The 14,326-nt window shown below is 41.8% G+C and overlaps 3 protein-coding genes across 5 annotated transcripts in view; 2 read left to right on the top strand and 1 right to left on the bottom strand.

The window, feature by feature from the left end:
* The window catches only part of pde11al (phosphodiesterase 11a, like), an 11,826-nt gene extending 8,663 nt beyond the window's left edge, over positions 1–3,163 (bottom strand). The window contains exons 1-2 of the mRNA XM_078287093.1: positions 2,390–3,163; positions 1,274–1,432 (exon numbers count right to left, since the gene is read on the bottom strand). Coding sequence (XP_078143219.1) covers positions 1,274–1,432; positions 2,390–3,163 — 933 coding nt within the window. The remainder of the gene's footprint in view (positions 1–1,273; positions 1,433–2,389) is intronic.
* Positions 3,164–7,302: 4,139 nt separating this feature from the next.
* spmip4 (sperm microtubule inner protein 4) lies at positions 7,303–10,277 on the top strand. Its single transcript, XM_071907431.2, has 8 exons — positions 7,303–7,391; positions 7,516–7,587; positions 7,721–7,750; positions 7,954–8,144; positions 8,262–8,350; positions 8,502–8,676; positions 8,874–8,968; positions 9,282–10,277. Exons 1-8 carry the CDS (start codon positions 7,303–7,305, stop codon positions 10,275–10,277), a joined length of 1,737 nt encoding a protein of 578 aa, XP_071763532.2.
* A 1,798-nt stretch (positions 10,278–12,075) lies between these two features.
* osbpl3b (oxysterol binding protein-like 3b) overlaps positions 12,076–14,326 on the top strand; it is a 29,739-nt gene continuing 27,488 nt past the window's right edge. For all 3 annotated transcript variants that reach the window (XM_078287173.1, XM_078287172.1, XM_078287171.1), the window contains exon 1: positions 12,076–12,250. The gene's annotated coding sequence lies outside the window, so the exon portion shown is untranslated. The remainder of the gene's footprint in view (positions 12,251–14,326) is intronic.

Raw genomic sequence — 14,326 nt, 5'->3', positions numbered from 1 at the left:
GTGTGTGTGTGTGTGTGTGTGTGTGTGTGTGTGTGGGTGGGGTGATGGGGGTTAGAAAAGCATGATAGAGAGACAGTAGAGCTGCTTCTCTACACAAATTTCTCTCAAATAGATTCACTGTTAATGAAGTATTGATTTGGAGAAAGAATGTATTTAGAAAGACATCAAGGGCCCTTAAATGTGTAGATAAGGGATTTTTTCTATTTTCAACTGCTTTGTTGCTCAAAGGCAGTCGTTACGCTACAGTATTAAAATTTAAAATGACAAAACCGGAGAAAATAAGTCTTATTTTGTCTCTTATTTAGATTCACATAGCACACTTGTTAATCAGAAATGAATCCATGTAAATCATACATTTAAAGGTTTCTGGAATTACTACAAACTCAAAAAAGTTGTTTAAAGTTGTTTTCTTCTGGAGTTAAAGGATACGTTGAGAATGAATATGATTTTCCAACTTCATTCTGCCACCTTGTGGACAAATTGTAACTTCTCAATACAGCTGGACACTGGCAATGGTAAAAAAAAAAAACAACAACAACAGAAGTGTGATGATTTCATACAGCGTCCAACGATTGCCTGCACCCATTGATGTTCCTATCTACTAGCCATTTTCTTGATTTATTTCTCTCTTATTTTCCCTGGGTGAATGAATGAGCACCCTTGCTTTTTTAATGTCTTGCTACACACTCGAACAGGAAGCCATAGACTTATTCACACCTGGGAGATGCCCAATACATTATTTGTTCAGCAACAAGCTGCAAGGATGAAATGCATATACAGGCTGTGGAAGAGTAAATGTAGCTATAGCTATATAATACATGCATATTTTAGTGAACCCATTTTGAGTAGATAATCTCTTCCTCAGGAAGCAATTGGAAGAGTATCCACTCAAATGTGTTGCCTTAAGTGTGCATGTATTCCACAACCAGACATATTTACTGCTCCACGGCCTCTGCAGACAGTTTCATCTTATTTGCATTAGAGGTGATGCCCCTCTTTTCATTTTTCTGGTATCCTGCTTCCTTGGGAACTCTTTGCCCCTCTCCACAGATGCCAAGTGTAACCAGTTTTCCAGTTTTACCACTGAGCAACTCCACTAAAGCTGCCTTGCTCGAGAGCACATTAGCAATATTTGCAAGCAACTCTTATGAATGTCAGGTGAATATGAAATTCAGTGATAACATGGGCATGAAACAGGATGTTATAAATGAAAAGTGAAATAAAATAAAATGAAATAAAAACAGTGTTTCTCAGCAGAGATACAGGAGCTCACCTTCTCATCATCCTCAGTGAAGGGAGTGCCCATGGGGTTTTTGTTGATTGCTTGTACAACACCGATGACCTCCCCATCACTGTTACAGATGGCCATACAAAGGATGGACTGGGTCTTATAGCCTGTCAGCTTGTCTATCTCATCACTGAAGCGATGGTCCTGGAATAGTGGACACACAGAAAAAAAAACACATTACACGTGTGCACACGCTCACAAGCACGCACACGCAAGCACACACTGACATACACACACACATACGCACAACGTAGACCTCATTGTGCTCAATAAATGCCAATGGACATCCTACCATAGACCTATAGCCCCCTATATTATCACAGGCACAGTCCTGAACGACATTAAAACAGTTTATTTCTAATGGGAGCTATATGACTCATTTGTTTGATGTAGGCTACTTTAGGTTCATATTAAAAAAAAATCACGTAATGCGCGACTCTAGGCCTCTAGTTTCTACTATGAGCTGGAAAACAACAATACCTGTCGCTGACATACAGTATATCTACACTATTCCAGTAATAGACCTCAGGGGGACCCGCATCATCATGTTGCCTTAGCCTCTCCAGGAGCCCAGGGCCATGATATAATGATGTGGAGCGCAACTGGTAGGGTGTAAGACGAGACCTGGCTTGTGGGAAGCTGAGAGAATTATAACGATTACTTTCCTTTTCTTTGACTACAGCAGAGTGTGTTTTTGTGTAATTATTTTGACATAATTGAGGTAATTACCCATGCAGTGTTCGCTCCATTTCTTCCAGTTGTGCGAGCCATCATGCGTAAAAGTTTTAGTCTAGAGGGGTGGGACAATGTTGGCATCCAAAGACCTGCGCAACATTTTCTTCAGCTTTTATCTGGCAATAAATGATACTTCAAATACAACTGATTTAAATTATATTTCATTCTATGTGCAGTTTTATGTCGACTTTCTTGTAGGGAGCGGCAAGATGGCCAATGTTTATTACCGTCACAAGTCATCACTCACACATGATAACGTGTTCTTGACTAGACAGCCTTACCTGCTCATTTGTTGTAAATGGATCTGGATTAGACCCTCAGCTAAATGTCTAAATATGAAAAAATGTATACTGGTCTCATGTTTACCTCGTATGCGTTTGGGATATTTACGGTCTCTCCATGCTCTGCCACGTATCCAATTATGCCCTTTCCCCATGGCACCTGCACTTCGTTGGAGTTTAGGGTGCTGGACGATGGTCGGACCGTGGTGCCCGAGTGGACGTCGAAGAACTTGGACACCAGTGTCCTCTTGTGCGCAGGTCCCTCGACAAGGAACAGCGAACACCTGTCTGCATCCACCAGGATACACACATTGATTAGGATCTTATAACTCAGGTTTGTCAGGTCCAAATCATTGGAGATATCCTTCACTAACTCCAAGAAAAACTCCCTCTCGTTGGTTTCCTTTAGTCTGTATTTGTAGTCGATGGCGCTGGATGCGTACTGGGGCACGTTGACCCTGGACTCCAGCAGGGCGCTCAGGATGTGCGCGGTGGTCGGAGGCAGGGAGCTGGCTTTACGCAGGAGCGCACGGCGCCTCATGCTGGACTGGGACTCGTGTTCGCTGAGGCTGACATGCTCGTCGTAGGTCCTGTGTGCGGTCGTGGCTTTGGACCGGGCAAAGTTGCGCCGCAGCTCCATGTGGGACGATCTGCGCCGGAGTCCGTCCGGGTTGGTCGGCCACAGCGGGTCCCTGGGAACCCCGCGCCTCTCCTCGGTTGTGGACACTTTCGACGGCTGATGCTCCTTCAACCACCTGCTAACCGCATCACATTTCCCCTTTCGAACAAGATACTCCTCGAAGAGATCCGGGTGGCAATCCAAAAACGCCTCTACATCCGAGAAGTCAAATGTTGTCATGGTGGAAGCTGTTGGGAGGACTAAAGGAGACGCTCAAGTGTAACAACAGAAAAACAAGAGTTAGACGAGTGTGCTGGGGTGAGGCGGCTGCAGTCGAGGTTCTCAGAGAAGTGAGGTCCTCAAAAAATTAATTTATTCATTCCCCATTTGAGCCACTCCATCGTGTTCTTCCCTGAAATAGTGGGAGCAGAAATGGTCAAATACGTTAATGAATCCGGTTCATTTGAGACCGGACTGATGACGCCTGAGAGACGAGCTATAGCTGTCAGTCAAGTGAGATTGAGCAGTGGCCCAGGGGATTTCTGTAGAATACCATGCAGAGCTGGAGAAAAACACGGCGCCTATATATTCTCCCAAGAAATTGAAAAGAGAAAAAAAAAAACTGCAGGGAAGGCTGTTCACTCGCTCTCTTTATATACCACCAGAGACACTCTCTGCAAGGCTCCAATCAAAACCGAATACGATTTTGATGTTTCATTTACATTTAAAACGTGCAGGAGAGACATGTACCTAGAGACATGTACCTACTGTATGCCAAGCCTTGTTTACAGTAAGAAGCAATGTGCTTGTGCCAAACGGACAGCGTAAGGAATGTAAAGACAGAAAAATGAACATTTTTAAATGAAATATTTATTTTGGAAACAAATGAGCACTAACAAGTAGGCTATACTATACATACTGAAGATTTCACAGTCTAACTAGACCAAGCACCTTTGAGCAGCTTTTCAGGGTAGCGGCTATATGACATGCTTTGAAGTTTTTCAAAGCACATATAGCAGTGTATTATATAGTACGCATCATGCATTAACCATGTTATATATATATATAGTGTTGGATTTGAGACTGTTGACTGATCTGATTGAATTGACAATATATGTGTGTATGCATGTCTGTTTGTATGAGATAGATAGCCTAGATAGATAGATAGATAGATAGATAGATAGATAGACAGACAGACAGACAGATAGATAGATAGATAGATAGATAAGTGTGAAGTGGATTGGAATGGCTGTGGATGTATGAATGCAGCTCTGACTGTCTTGCCTCTTGAATAACTCTGAATAACTCAAGGGCACTTGGCTCCCAGCTAACATCCACATGACTGAACAGACAGAGAGAGAGAGTGTGCTGTTTGTGTGGCTAAATCAAACACTCTGAGGAGATTTTGGCCAGAATTACATGCTGTAATAGCATGAATAGAATCCTGCCTTGTTTAAGATGTAAACAGAATCTATTTGGATGTGATTTGCAATTGAGTATTTTTTATTTTTTATTTTAATTGCACGTACACTGCCCCCCCCCTCCCTATTCTCTCCATTCAGATGTCAGTGTGTTACCTTGAAGTCAAGTGGCCTTGCAATTATACAACAATAATACAGGTACAATAAAATCTTGTAGAAGCCTTCTCTCTCTCTCGCTCTCTCTCTCTCTCTCTCTCTCTCTCTCTCTCTCTCTCTCACACACACACACACACACACGCAGATAGTGAGTGAGAGAGAGAGACTGCTCCACTGGCTTTACACAGATTGAAGATTGAAACGCGGTTTAAAATATGAAATTAACAGAATATTTTCCAGTGCTGTACTTTGAGGTACAGGAGGTTCACAGGCTCCTCTATCATTCTCAGCTCAGATGAAAGAAACAACCTCAGTGTCTCCATAATCTATCATGTAGCCTACATGAGCGTGCAAGGCTGACGATTTGTAACATGTGAATGCTGACAATAACTAATATCACATCTTCCTGTATAGAGAGTGATGACTTAATATCTTTCTCTGAGTCTATCAGTCAAATAAGAGAAGTAGAAATGAAGTTGAATACCGGTTTGTGTTCGCAACCCTGCAGGGGCTTAGGCCAGAAGTTTGACACCAGTGAACTAATCAACCTGCGTCTGCACAATAACTTAATATTAACAAGTAGGGAGATGAGAAATCACTGCAGGCTGTGGCACATTTATAATGCAGCAGCAGGAAATGTAATCCGGAGAGCGGCTGTTCCGCTGGGGCAGAGCAGGGTAATTGGTTACTGGACTTAGCTTGGGTCTGCTTGATAGGACTTAGGGTGTTTTGCTGAGACTTTGGACAAGGTCTCACGAGAATCCCAATTAAAAAGGAAATGCAGAATATGGGTCTTGTAAGGGCCGACAAACAAGGCGAGCCTTGCTGCTTGAAAAGCAGTCCATGTCACGTCCGAGCAGAGACAGTTGCATTGATTATAAGTCTTGGCTGTGTGCTGATGGAAAACTGCTCTTTAAATGCGTTTTTCGGGTTTCTAATGGTTTAAAAAATTCACAGCTTATCAGGTTGTTGTCTTCTTTTTTATGTCGGGCAAACCGTTACTGAACTACTCAACTTTGTAATCTTCCCACCCAAGTATAGACAGTTATGCAATTCTATACAAAATCATAACTAACAACAAAACTCTTATCAAAACTCTTATTGTTTTCTTATCAAATGGGCATCTGTGGGTTAACACTGGGGTCGTTGATATGAAGAGGTTTAGGAATCCTGTCCTGACACACACCCACACACCATATTAGTTTCCAAAAAGGGTCTTTCTGTGTTACAGTTGACCTTTGACACTTCTCATTCTTTGATGTGTACAGCGCGATGTCAGCACCAAGGACAGCAGGACATATTACAAACTGAGCAAAAGTTACAGTTTCTATATCCACAAAATCACTAATTATTCTGAGATGGGGATTGTCTTCTAGTTCCTTCGACTTTCCTGCACTACTTTTGAGGTCTTGCGTAAGGCACAGCCTACTGCCTACACATGCACATTTGCATGAAGTTGTGTTGATGTGAAACTGTTTCTACATAGAAACGGAGACGACGAAACACGACCCCTGTAACCAGACGCCAGCCTGCACACAGCTTGTATCTGGTGTCAGCAGGCATTAGCCAGAGCCAGCTTGATTTTCCTTCTGTCCCATGCTGAGCTGTGTGAGTTCACCAAGCTGTGAACGTGTAATATTATCAGATCAAGACTTGATGACAGGATGACGGGCTTTCTGAGCACTGATTGCCCACTGGAAAAGATCAATGACAATATTCTGCAATATCAATAACATTTTGATCCCTTATTGCCACTCTCCACCACTGTAGACCTACATATCAGATAGGATAGGGTTAAATATAATTTGCAACAACCTATATTACAGATGATCTTTTTGTTTGGCCTTAAACGCAGTTATATGATGTTGTTGCAGTATTTAGCTCATTCTTACACCAGCCTCTTTCTTTATATCTCAGTTTCTGCTTACACACTCTGCTCTGGATAGGGTGTCACTCACCCTGATCCTGTTGCTCATTGTAGCAGCGTCACTCTGGCCACCTATTCTCCCCTCATCCATCTAGACCAAGAGGACTACCTGCCCTAAACATCTGCACCAGGAGGTTAGTAGCTACTATTACCCACAGAGAAACTTCTCTGGATCAATTTCTTGCCCGCCACAAAAGGCCAAAAGAGCAAACTTGTCCCACCCTGGAAAGACAATTCAAAAAATAAGAAGAAAGCCCTGAGGAAACTCTCCTCTGTACCACTGCCCAGGTAAGAAAACATGATACTGTTCTTTTGTGATTCCTTTGATCAATTTGTTATACTTGGTGGATTAATTTAGTATCATGATCAATGAATATACAATGCAAAAAGTAACATATGGGAGCATCTATTGGCTAAGTTCACCTGGTCAAATGAAAACCTTTTTGGTGTCAAATGGTTAAAATTTTAAAAACATTATGAACAAAAAACAAAAAAACATGTACAGTTTGATATTTACAACTCACATTTCTCCTTCAATGAGATTACAGTTGATCAATTTACTGGGCTTTTTTAACAGTAATACAGTATATGTAATATTTAATAGCAATATATTGCTTTATATTATGGACTAAGTTAATTTTGTGTCATTGAGGGACTGATGGAAATATCTATTCTCCTGCTATGTTCCTTTAGATTGATAAAACAATGAGTGAATAGATAGATTTAAGCAGACATGTCACAATAGAAATGTGTTGTTGACAACATCTAGCTTGTTTCTCTGTATTTTTGCTCTCCTATACCATTCCCTCCCCCTTGTAGTTGGGCAGGGTCTCGTCCTCCATTTGCCCCCCGTGAGCCGGAGCAGCAGGAGCCAGATGGAGGCCAACTCCCCACGAAATTACAGGATAACGGCTGCTTTGAGGGGCCATCATCACCTCAGCTATGGAGGGGCCGTCATACCTGAGTGAGTGTGTATGAAGACATTCTGTATAGGAAAGTCAGTCTCAGTTACAGCTACAACTTCCACAAGCAAAGTCCAGTTAAAGACTGAATGGCAGCCTAATTAGTTTGTTGTTTTACCTTCACAGGAATGTCACCGTTCAACAACATTATGACATTACCGCCACGAAGAAAAGTAATGTTCGCCTCAATGACCAACTGTGGGTAGCCATTGATATATCATAATTCTAATCATCATGAACTGGTCAAAAATTCACAGAATTGTTATGTGTAAAGAATTCATTTATCAACGATGATACAGAATGATGACATTTGTTTTGTTTCTTTTTTCAGTATACCAAAACCAACTGATATAAATATAGCGTGAGTACTTTATGCTTTATTTTAACTTATTTCCCCAGCTGCACGAACAGACAATGGACTGACTCACTTCATTAAGAGCTCCACAGTGCTCTTTATTTTTCTAAACGCATAATATTGGCGACCACTTGACACTTGAATTTTTTGTGCCTGCCTCAAATTTTAACACACTTTATCTCCATTTCATTGTCTGGCACTCCATACAGGGAGAAAATGATAAAGGTTGCCATTCCAAAAGAGCATCCCTATTCATCCCACATCTCCCGGTTTGCAATGTTCCCATCCTTCCGCTCTCCAGATGACCCTGATGCAGGAGTGAGAGCCGCCTCCCAACCCATCCTCAACCCCCTCATCCCCACCGGTGCACCAGAGGTCACTGTGCTCAGCAAAACTATAGGTAAGAGGACAAAATATTGTGGGGTGTCACAGACTCAATGAAAAAATGGACAGTAAAATAGATAATATGTCTCCAGAGAGGTCCATATCTTCAAGATGTCTTCTTTACCATTCACAGGTGGTCCTTATAGACATGAGATCTTGGAGATGCCCATGGCAAGCGAAGAGAAAGCTCTTATGTGGACAGGAGAACAGGGTTTCTTGGATGTGAGTAATTGAATAAACACGGTAGAGAAATAAAGGAGAGGTTCTCTAATTTAAAAATACAAGTACATTTCTATTTCACATCATGGTTGAAGTCAATAGATCAAGTAACAACTAATAATCTTCTTCATTTGTTAACAAAACCTACCTTCAGCACACAAAGCCAGTGAAGGGCGAGAGCCAGGTTTTCTACCCCAGTCCCCCAAAGACAGTGTTCCCCAACCCTAAACTTCGTAACTGGGATATCTCATTGTCTGAGCGGACAACCAACAAGCTCAAAAATGTGGAGAGGACACACTGGCTCACTTCTTACCAAATGCACTACACAGGTAAAGGAGCCTAAACCACTGTGTACCTGTTGACAATAATACAGAATACATTTTGCTATCAGAAACTACCAAAACACAGTGTGTAGTACTATGCACATTTGCAAAGTCATAAATAATGCAGTAATAGGATGTGCATAATTTTAAGTGTGTAAATGATCTGATAGTAATGTTTGATGTTTGATGTTTGATTTATTCAGGATCGGGGCCAGCAAATCCTTTAAAGATAGATGACTTCAACGAAAAAATAAGTGACCGAGCCACTGGGGGGATGACTTCACACACTGCACAACTGGTAAAATAGGATTATAAACAATTTACAACAATATTTCGCTGCTGTCATGTGAAAACCTCATATGTCCAATTTTGGTGGTTTTCATGTTTTTACTTCAATTGAAGGATTACATGGTCCACTCTAGGTTGCCCCTCTTGGGCTTATGAAACTGTCAAGAATTCATTGTCATCAAGCTAAAGACAAGGCTGTTTTTCTTAGTTTCTGAGAAGTTGACATTTGGAGACATGAGGTTTTCACCAGACAGAGATGATTTACAGTGTGCGATGTGCTTCATAAACCCAAGCTCATTCTAATGAGTTCCTGTCTCTCCCAGAGAGAAAGGTCCTATCCTGCATTTGTTCCCTCTAAACCAAGAGAGGGCAGAAGACGAGAGGGGAGCAGTGCTGTGAGGAGCGCCTACCGTCCCACAACAGAGCCTACTGCTGGACCCGTTGAACCCCTATATCCATCCCCAGCTCCAAACCAAGACACTGCTCCGGCTTCTATACTACAACATAAGCCACAGGAGATCACAGCTAAGCATAATGAGACACCGGATCCAAATCCAAAGGGTCGCAGTCAGGCAGAGTACAGTAGTCATCGCTCCACAGAAGCCAAGTCTGCTGCAGTGTCCCAGGAGGTCTTACACAAACAACAACCTGAAAGCAAAAACCCTGAGTGTGAGATCAGGGGGAAAGAAAACCGCAGAGTCCAGTTTGATGAAGGTCACAAGCAAGTATCCCTGCCACAGACCTGCCAAGAGACTAACGCTGCCCAGGCAACAGGGACAAAGATTGCAGATGCAGAGCGCTCCCTGGCCTTGAACAGCCGCCCACTTCCCCACACAGAGACAGAGGTCAACAAAGAGAAAAGCCTGATCGAGCTGTGTTATAAGGATGTACCGAGCAGCAGAAAGCAGGGTTACAAAGTTGGAAGTAATCCATTTAGCCTTAGACAGTCAGCTTTAGCCAAAGATCAGGCAGGTATTGAATCAGACACTGAGGTTTTATCAAGGGCAGCTTTAGAGCAGGAGAAACTGCAAAAAGGCAGTGAGCTGCTGCACAGTATCTCCACTCCCTGCATCCTGCCGCGGCCTCCTGTCCTGCCATGCATTCACCCTGTGGGTGGAGCTGGGACTCTGGGTGGAGAAAGGCCGGTTCTTGGCCATTTCTCTTCCCTACTGGACCTTCAGGACTCCTTCAGTAAGTCAGAGGTCCATCGCAACTTCAACAGCTCCATCGTGGGTGCTGCTGCGGACCTGAGGGACAATATATGCATGGGGAAAAAACACAACTTCTACGGCATCAACTGCTCCTACCTCCATGGATAACTGAAAATAATTGAATTTTAACACCGAAACAGCGGAAAATAGGCTACATACAGAGGCCTACCTGGAAATCAGATTTATATGTTCTATGTTATGTCTCTATTTGGTTTTCCACATGTTCACAATAAAACATTTGAAGCTTATTCAGTCACTAATTATTAATATACATGCAACATTTCAAACTGTTTGCTCAACTTGGCATTTTATAGTACAGTAAACAGCCAGGCCAATTTGCAAACATTGTTCATTTGGCCTTTGCTACTGTGCATCTCATTTGGAGCCTTCATTAGAGCTAGAGATGTATTAATGAAACACACTCCTGTATATGGCTCCCATCAGTCCTAGCTGATTGTGAGGGTGGAAAGAAAGAGCCCTTCAAAACTCGCTCCTGTGAGTTCAGACCGCTGTACACACAAGGAATGTACAGTTGGCAGGAAAGCAACAATTTCATAATGCTAAGATACATACTTTGGTCTTCACTGTAACCTTTCTAATTCCCCGGAGGAGAAACATTGTATGAGGCTGATTACTTTTTCCACAGGTAAAGGAGTTCAACACCATAGAGAATTGCGTTTCTCGTGTATGGAATCCACTTCTTTATATTGTAAGTGCTGCAGTAACCTTGCACATAGCCAGTTTGAAAGGAAGACATGCCTTTTCACACATAAGCTGTTGCAGTCGGACTGACTCCCTGTAAAAGGGGTTTTGTGACAGTGAGTCTTTCTTGAGCAGCAAGGCTGTGGCCTTCAGCGATGTAGCAGCCTCTCATTCAGATTTTCAGAAAGGCTCAATGATAACGGCACACAGAAAAACATAAGTGCAATTTTCTTGCTGAATAGTGGAGACGATCTTCAGCTGTTAAATTATTTTTCACAAAACAAACCTATCTTAATAGCCCTTAACGAGCGCTAATAAGATTTATTATTATTATTTTTTTTTTTATTGTTTTTCATGCCATAGCTGCTCTTATGACAGTTTGCTTGTGTCACATTCTTGGTCTTATGTGCCTTCAAAACCACTTATTCATTCATTAGGCTGATTCATTCATCATGCTCATTTGTTAGATTTACCTCTTTCATTGTTTCTGAAATGTGAAATTTCCAAAAGATATCTCTCTCTGGTTATGCTGTGAGTCACGAATCACTCCAGTAGGGGGCAGAATATCATCATATTCTAGGCACAAAATATTATTCATCCTCACTTCATTTCTTATTTCTTATAATAGTCACCTTGTTGTTGACATCTTGTTCACTACTGGACCATATCACCTAGTAAAAAAAGTTTAACTAGTAATCCCATTCCTTATCTAAATTATTCACAGAAATGTAATATTCAAATACGTGTGAATCCTGAATAAATAATTTAAAAAATGCAAAGTCTTTATGGGGAAACCTCAGGCCGATATGAGTTATTTTGTGCCATGGACAGAATAAAAAGAAAATAAATAAATAAAAGAATAGGCTACACATATTTCAAGAGAGGTCGTGCACCGTTAAAAAAAGAAAAAAAGAAAAAAGCGCTCAGCATCCAATATCTCCTTCAGAGATGCGGCAGTACAGGCGAAGGACGATCGTGTGCCTTCTGTTTAGTTTTGAATGTTTCTACACTCTGTCCTTACTTTTGGGGACCTTGACACACGTCACGGAAAAGATGCAGTCAATGGTGCAAATCCCGCCTTGTTAGGTGACGCTAAGCCGTATTCTGCATTTTAATTGGAGTCGGTCGCAGTCAGTCACGCCTGACCACCCGCCCTCATAAAGCGGTTGAAGAACTGATGCTTTTTTCAGTTGAGTGCGAGATGGTCCATGTATATGTGCATCAGAGTAGGCAGGCTCTTTGGTCCAGGCTATGATCTGAGACTTCTGTCACTGCCTATCTGCTGGGCTAGATGAACTACACACTCTGCTAACCAAGCGACTATTTTCAAAAAAATTCCGCCCTCATCACCTGGAATTCACATCTGAAACTCTGTCAAGGTGAGTGTGTTATTTCATTAGTAAGTAGTCTAATATTCAGTGGTGCTTATTGGGAATTAGTAGCCTATGTGTGTCTACTTCTAGGATATCTTAACACAGGTTTTTTTTTTTTTGTAATAGTGAAAACAGCATAATCAGTAAAGTCATTAAAAGTTTGTAGTGGGATCTAGTGCATATTTCTTCTGGGTGAATATTGCATTTCTTGCACTTTGAAGTAGTATTATAACAACAGAACACAGTGTGCTGTAACATATTTTGGACTGGATGACATGCAGCCCAGGCCCTACTTGTAAAACTTGAAGTGGATCAAGCCAACAGCAAACTGCATCTCAAGGGCAGAAGGCTCACTTCAGACGCTGGGTGAAACTCGCCATGGGTTATCCAAGCAGTTGCTTTTTTTTTACAATATTCCTGCAAGATTTGATCAAACATGTGATTCATACAATAAACACCAGTAGACCCTTTCAGTCTCCATGGTAACTCTGAGTTCCTTTCCTCTCCTTTTGACTAGTAAAGACAAGTTGTGGAGGATACATCTACCACACTGTATGAACCCATAACAATATTCAGTGATGTGCAATCCCTTCGCTAATAAAAGCAGCAATGAATCAACTACTCAGTTAGAAGCCAAAGCTATGAATAATGTGTCTTTATTAGGAATGAGTGACCGGCTTCTCTCATGCTGCGTGGATGTAGGTGTGTGTGATACTGAGAAGAATAGTTGTGAGGAGGATCCATTTTCAGATCATATCTAGGTTTGAGCCCAGAATCTCATAACCACTGGTTCTCAAAATGGGGTCTGAGGACCTAAGAGGTCCTTGTGGGTCCCAGATGGTCCCCAGCAAAGAGAAGAATAAGGTTGATTTTACTAGTATTTCACTGATGTTACTAGCATTTCATATACTATGTAAATGATGGAATGCTTTGAGAGAATATGTATGCTGATAATAGGTTTTGCTTTCACTACTCTTCAATCCACATCTAGATAGTTACAGTTCTGTGCTAAATCTAATAGCAGCGTCTCTCAAATATGGGCCTCAGGCTAAAAGTTTCATAGATGGGTGTTCCCATTCGAATGTTTGTCTGTTTGGGGATCCTTATGAGCAAAAACAGGTTTAAGCCAAAGCTGGTTTGCTCAGTGCAGTTATTACAGTAGCTTATGTGTAGACTAACTATACCTTTTACTGCTTACACAGTTATCTCAGCTCCTTTGGGTGCTGTGTCAACAGTGCAACAGTGGAGCCTTTTCAGGTGCTGCTCAGGCTGAGTGTGTTGGAACATGTGTGGGACTCAAATGGGGCTATTCAGAAATTTTGGGAGAAACGTCTGTCGTGACGTGAAGCTCAGCTGTGTTCATTAGACTGGGGACTGAGGTTTGTTTGGTGGGCAGTGTGTTACCCTCGCAGTTCCTAATGTTCCAATTCCCATTCACGTCTGTATATACTCCCAAATCAATCAATGACCCCAGTCGGATACAAGGAGACTGTGAAGGCAAGGAATTAATAGAATTTGTGGAATGCTGTGGCAAGAGAGAAAAACATTTTTGCCTGTGCAAGAAATGGACTACAAAAAAACACTGGAACTCAGTGAGCAGTCCATGAGGTCACCTCCACAGTAATTTCAGTTTGCCCTTGGCAAACCTTTGGCCTAAACCTTTGAATAAATGTGCACAATCATGTAATCCATGAGATGTTATTGTACTCGTCTTTCACGCATTTTCTGCAGAGCCTTTACATTAGAGGCCATGTTACTGCAGTTTTCCAGGTCACCTACCTGCACCATGTTGTTGTGCACCGTGTACTGTGAAAGACTTTTTCTGTAGCTTACTGTCACACTGCAGGACATTGCACAGATAGCCAGTCCAGTATATTAATAGTTGCTGATCAACAAAGGTGTTGAATTGATTGAGACAATGGAGGATGTATACAGTTATGCGTTACTATGACATTCAATTAAACATACAATTTAGACATGTGTATTCACTTTCAGTCGGACCTAAATGAACCTCTGTAAGTTATACATTCAGTGACGAGTCTAGCATGAAAAGAAAAAAAAGGAGGCTAGAGGGCCAATATT

Source organism: Centroberyx gerrardi, chromosome 12, assembly GCF_048128805.1.
Source record: "Centroberyx gerrardi isolate f3 chromosome 12, fCenGer3.hap1.cur.20231027, whole genome shotgun sequence".
NCBI classification, from domain to species: Eukaryota; Metazoa; Chordata; class Actinopteri; order Beryciformes; family Berycidae; genus Centroberyx; species Centroberyx gerrardi.
The sequence above is the reverse complement of the archived record's forward strand: the minus strand, read 5'-3'. Positions and strand labels throughout refer to the sequence as shown.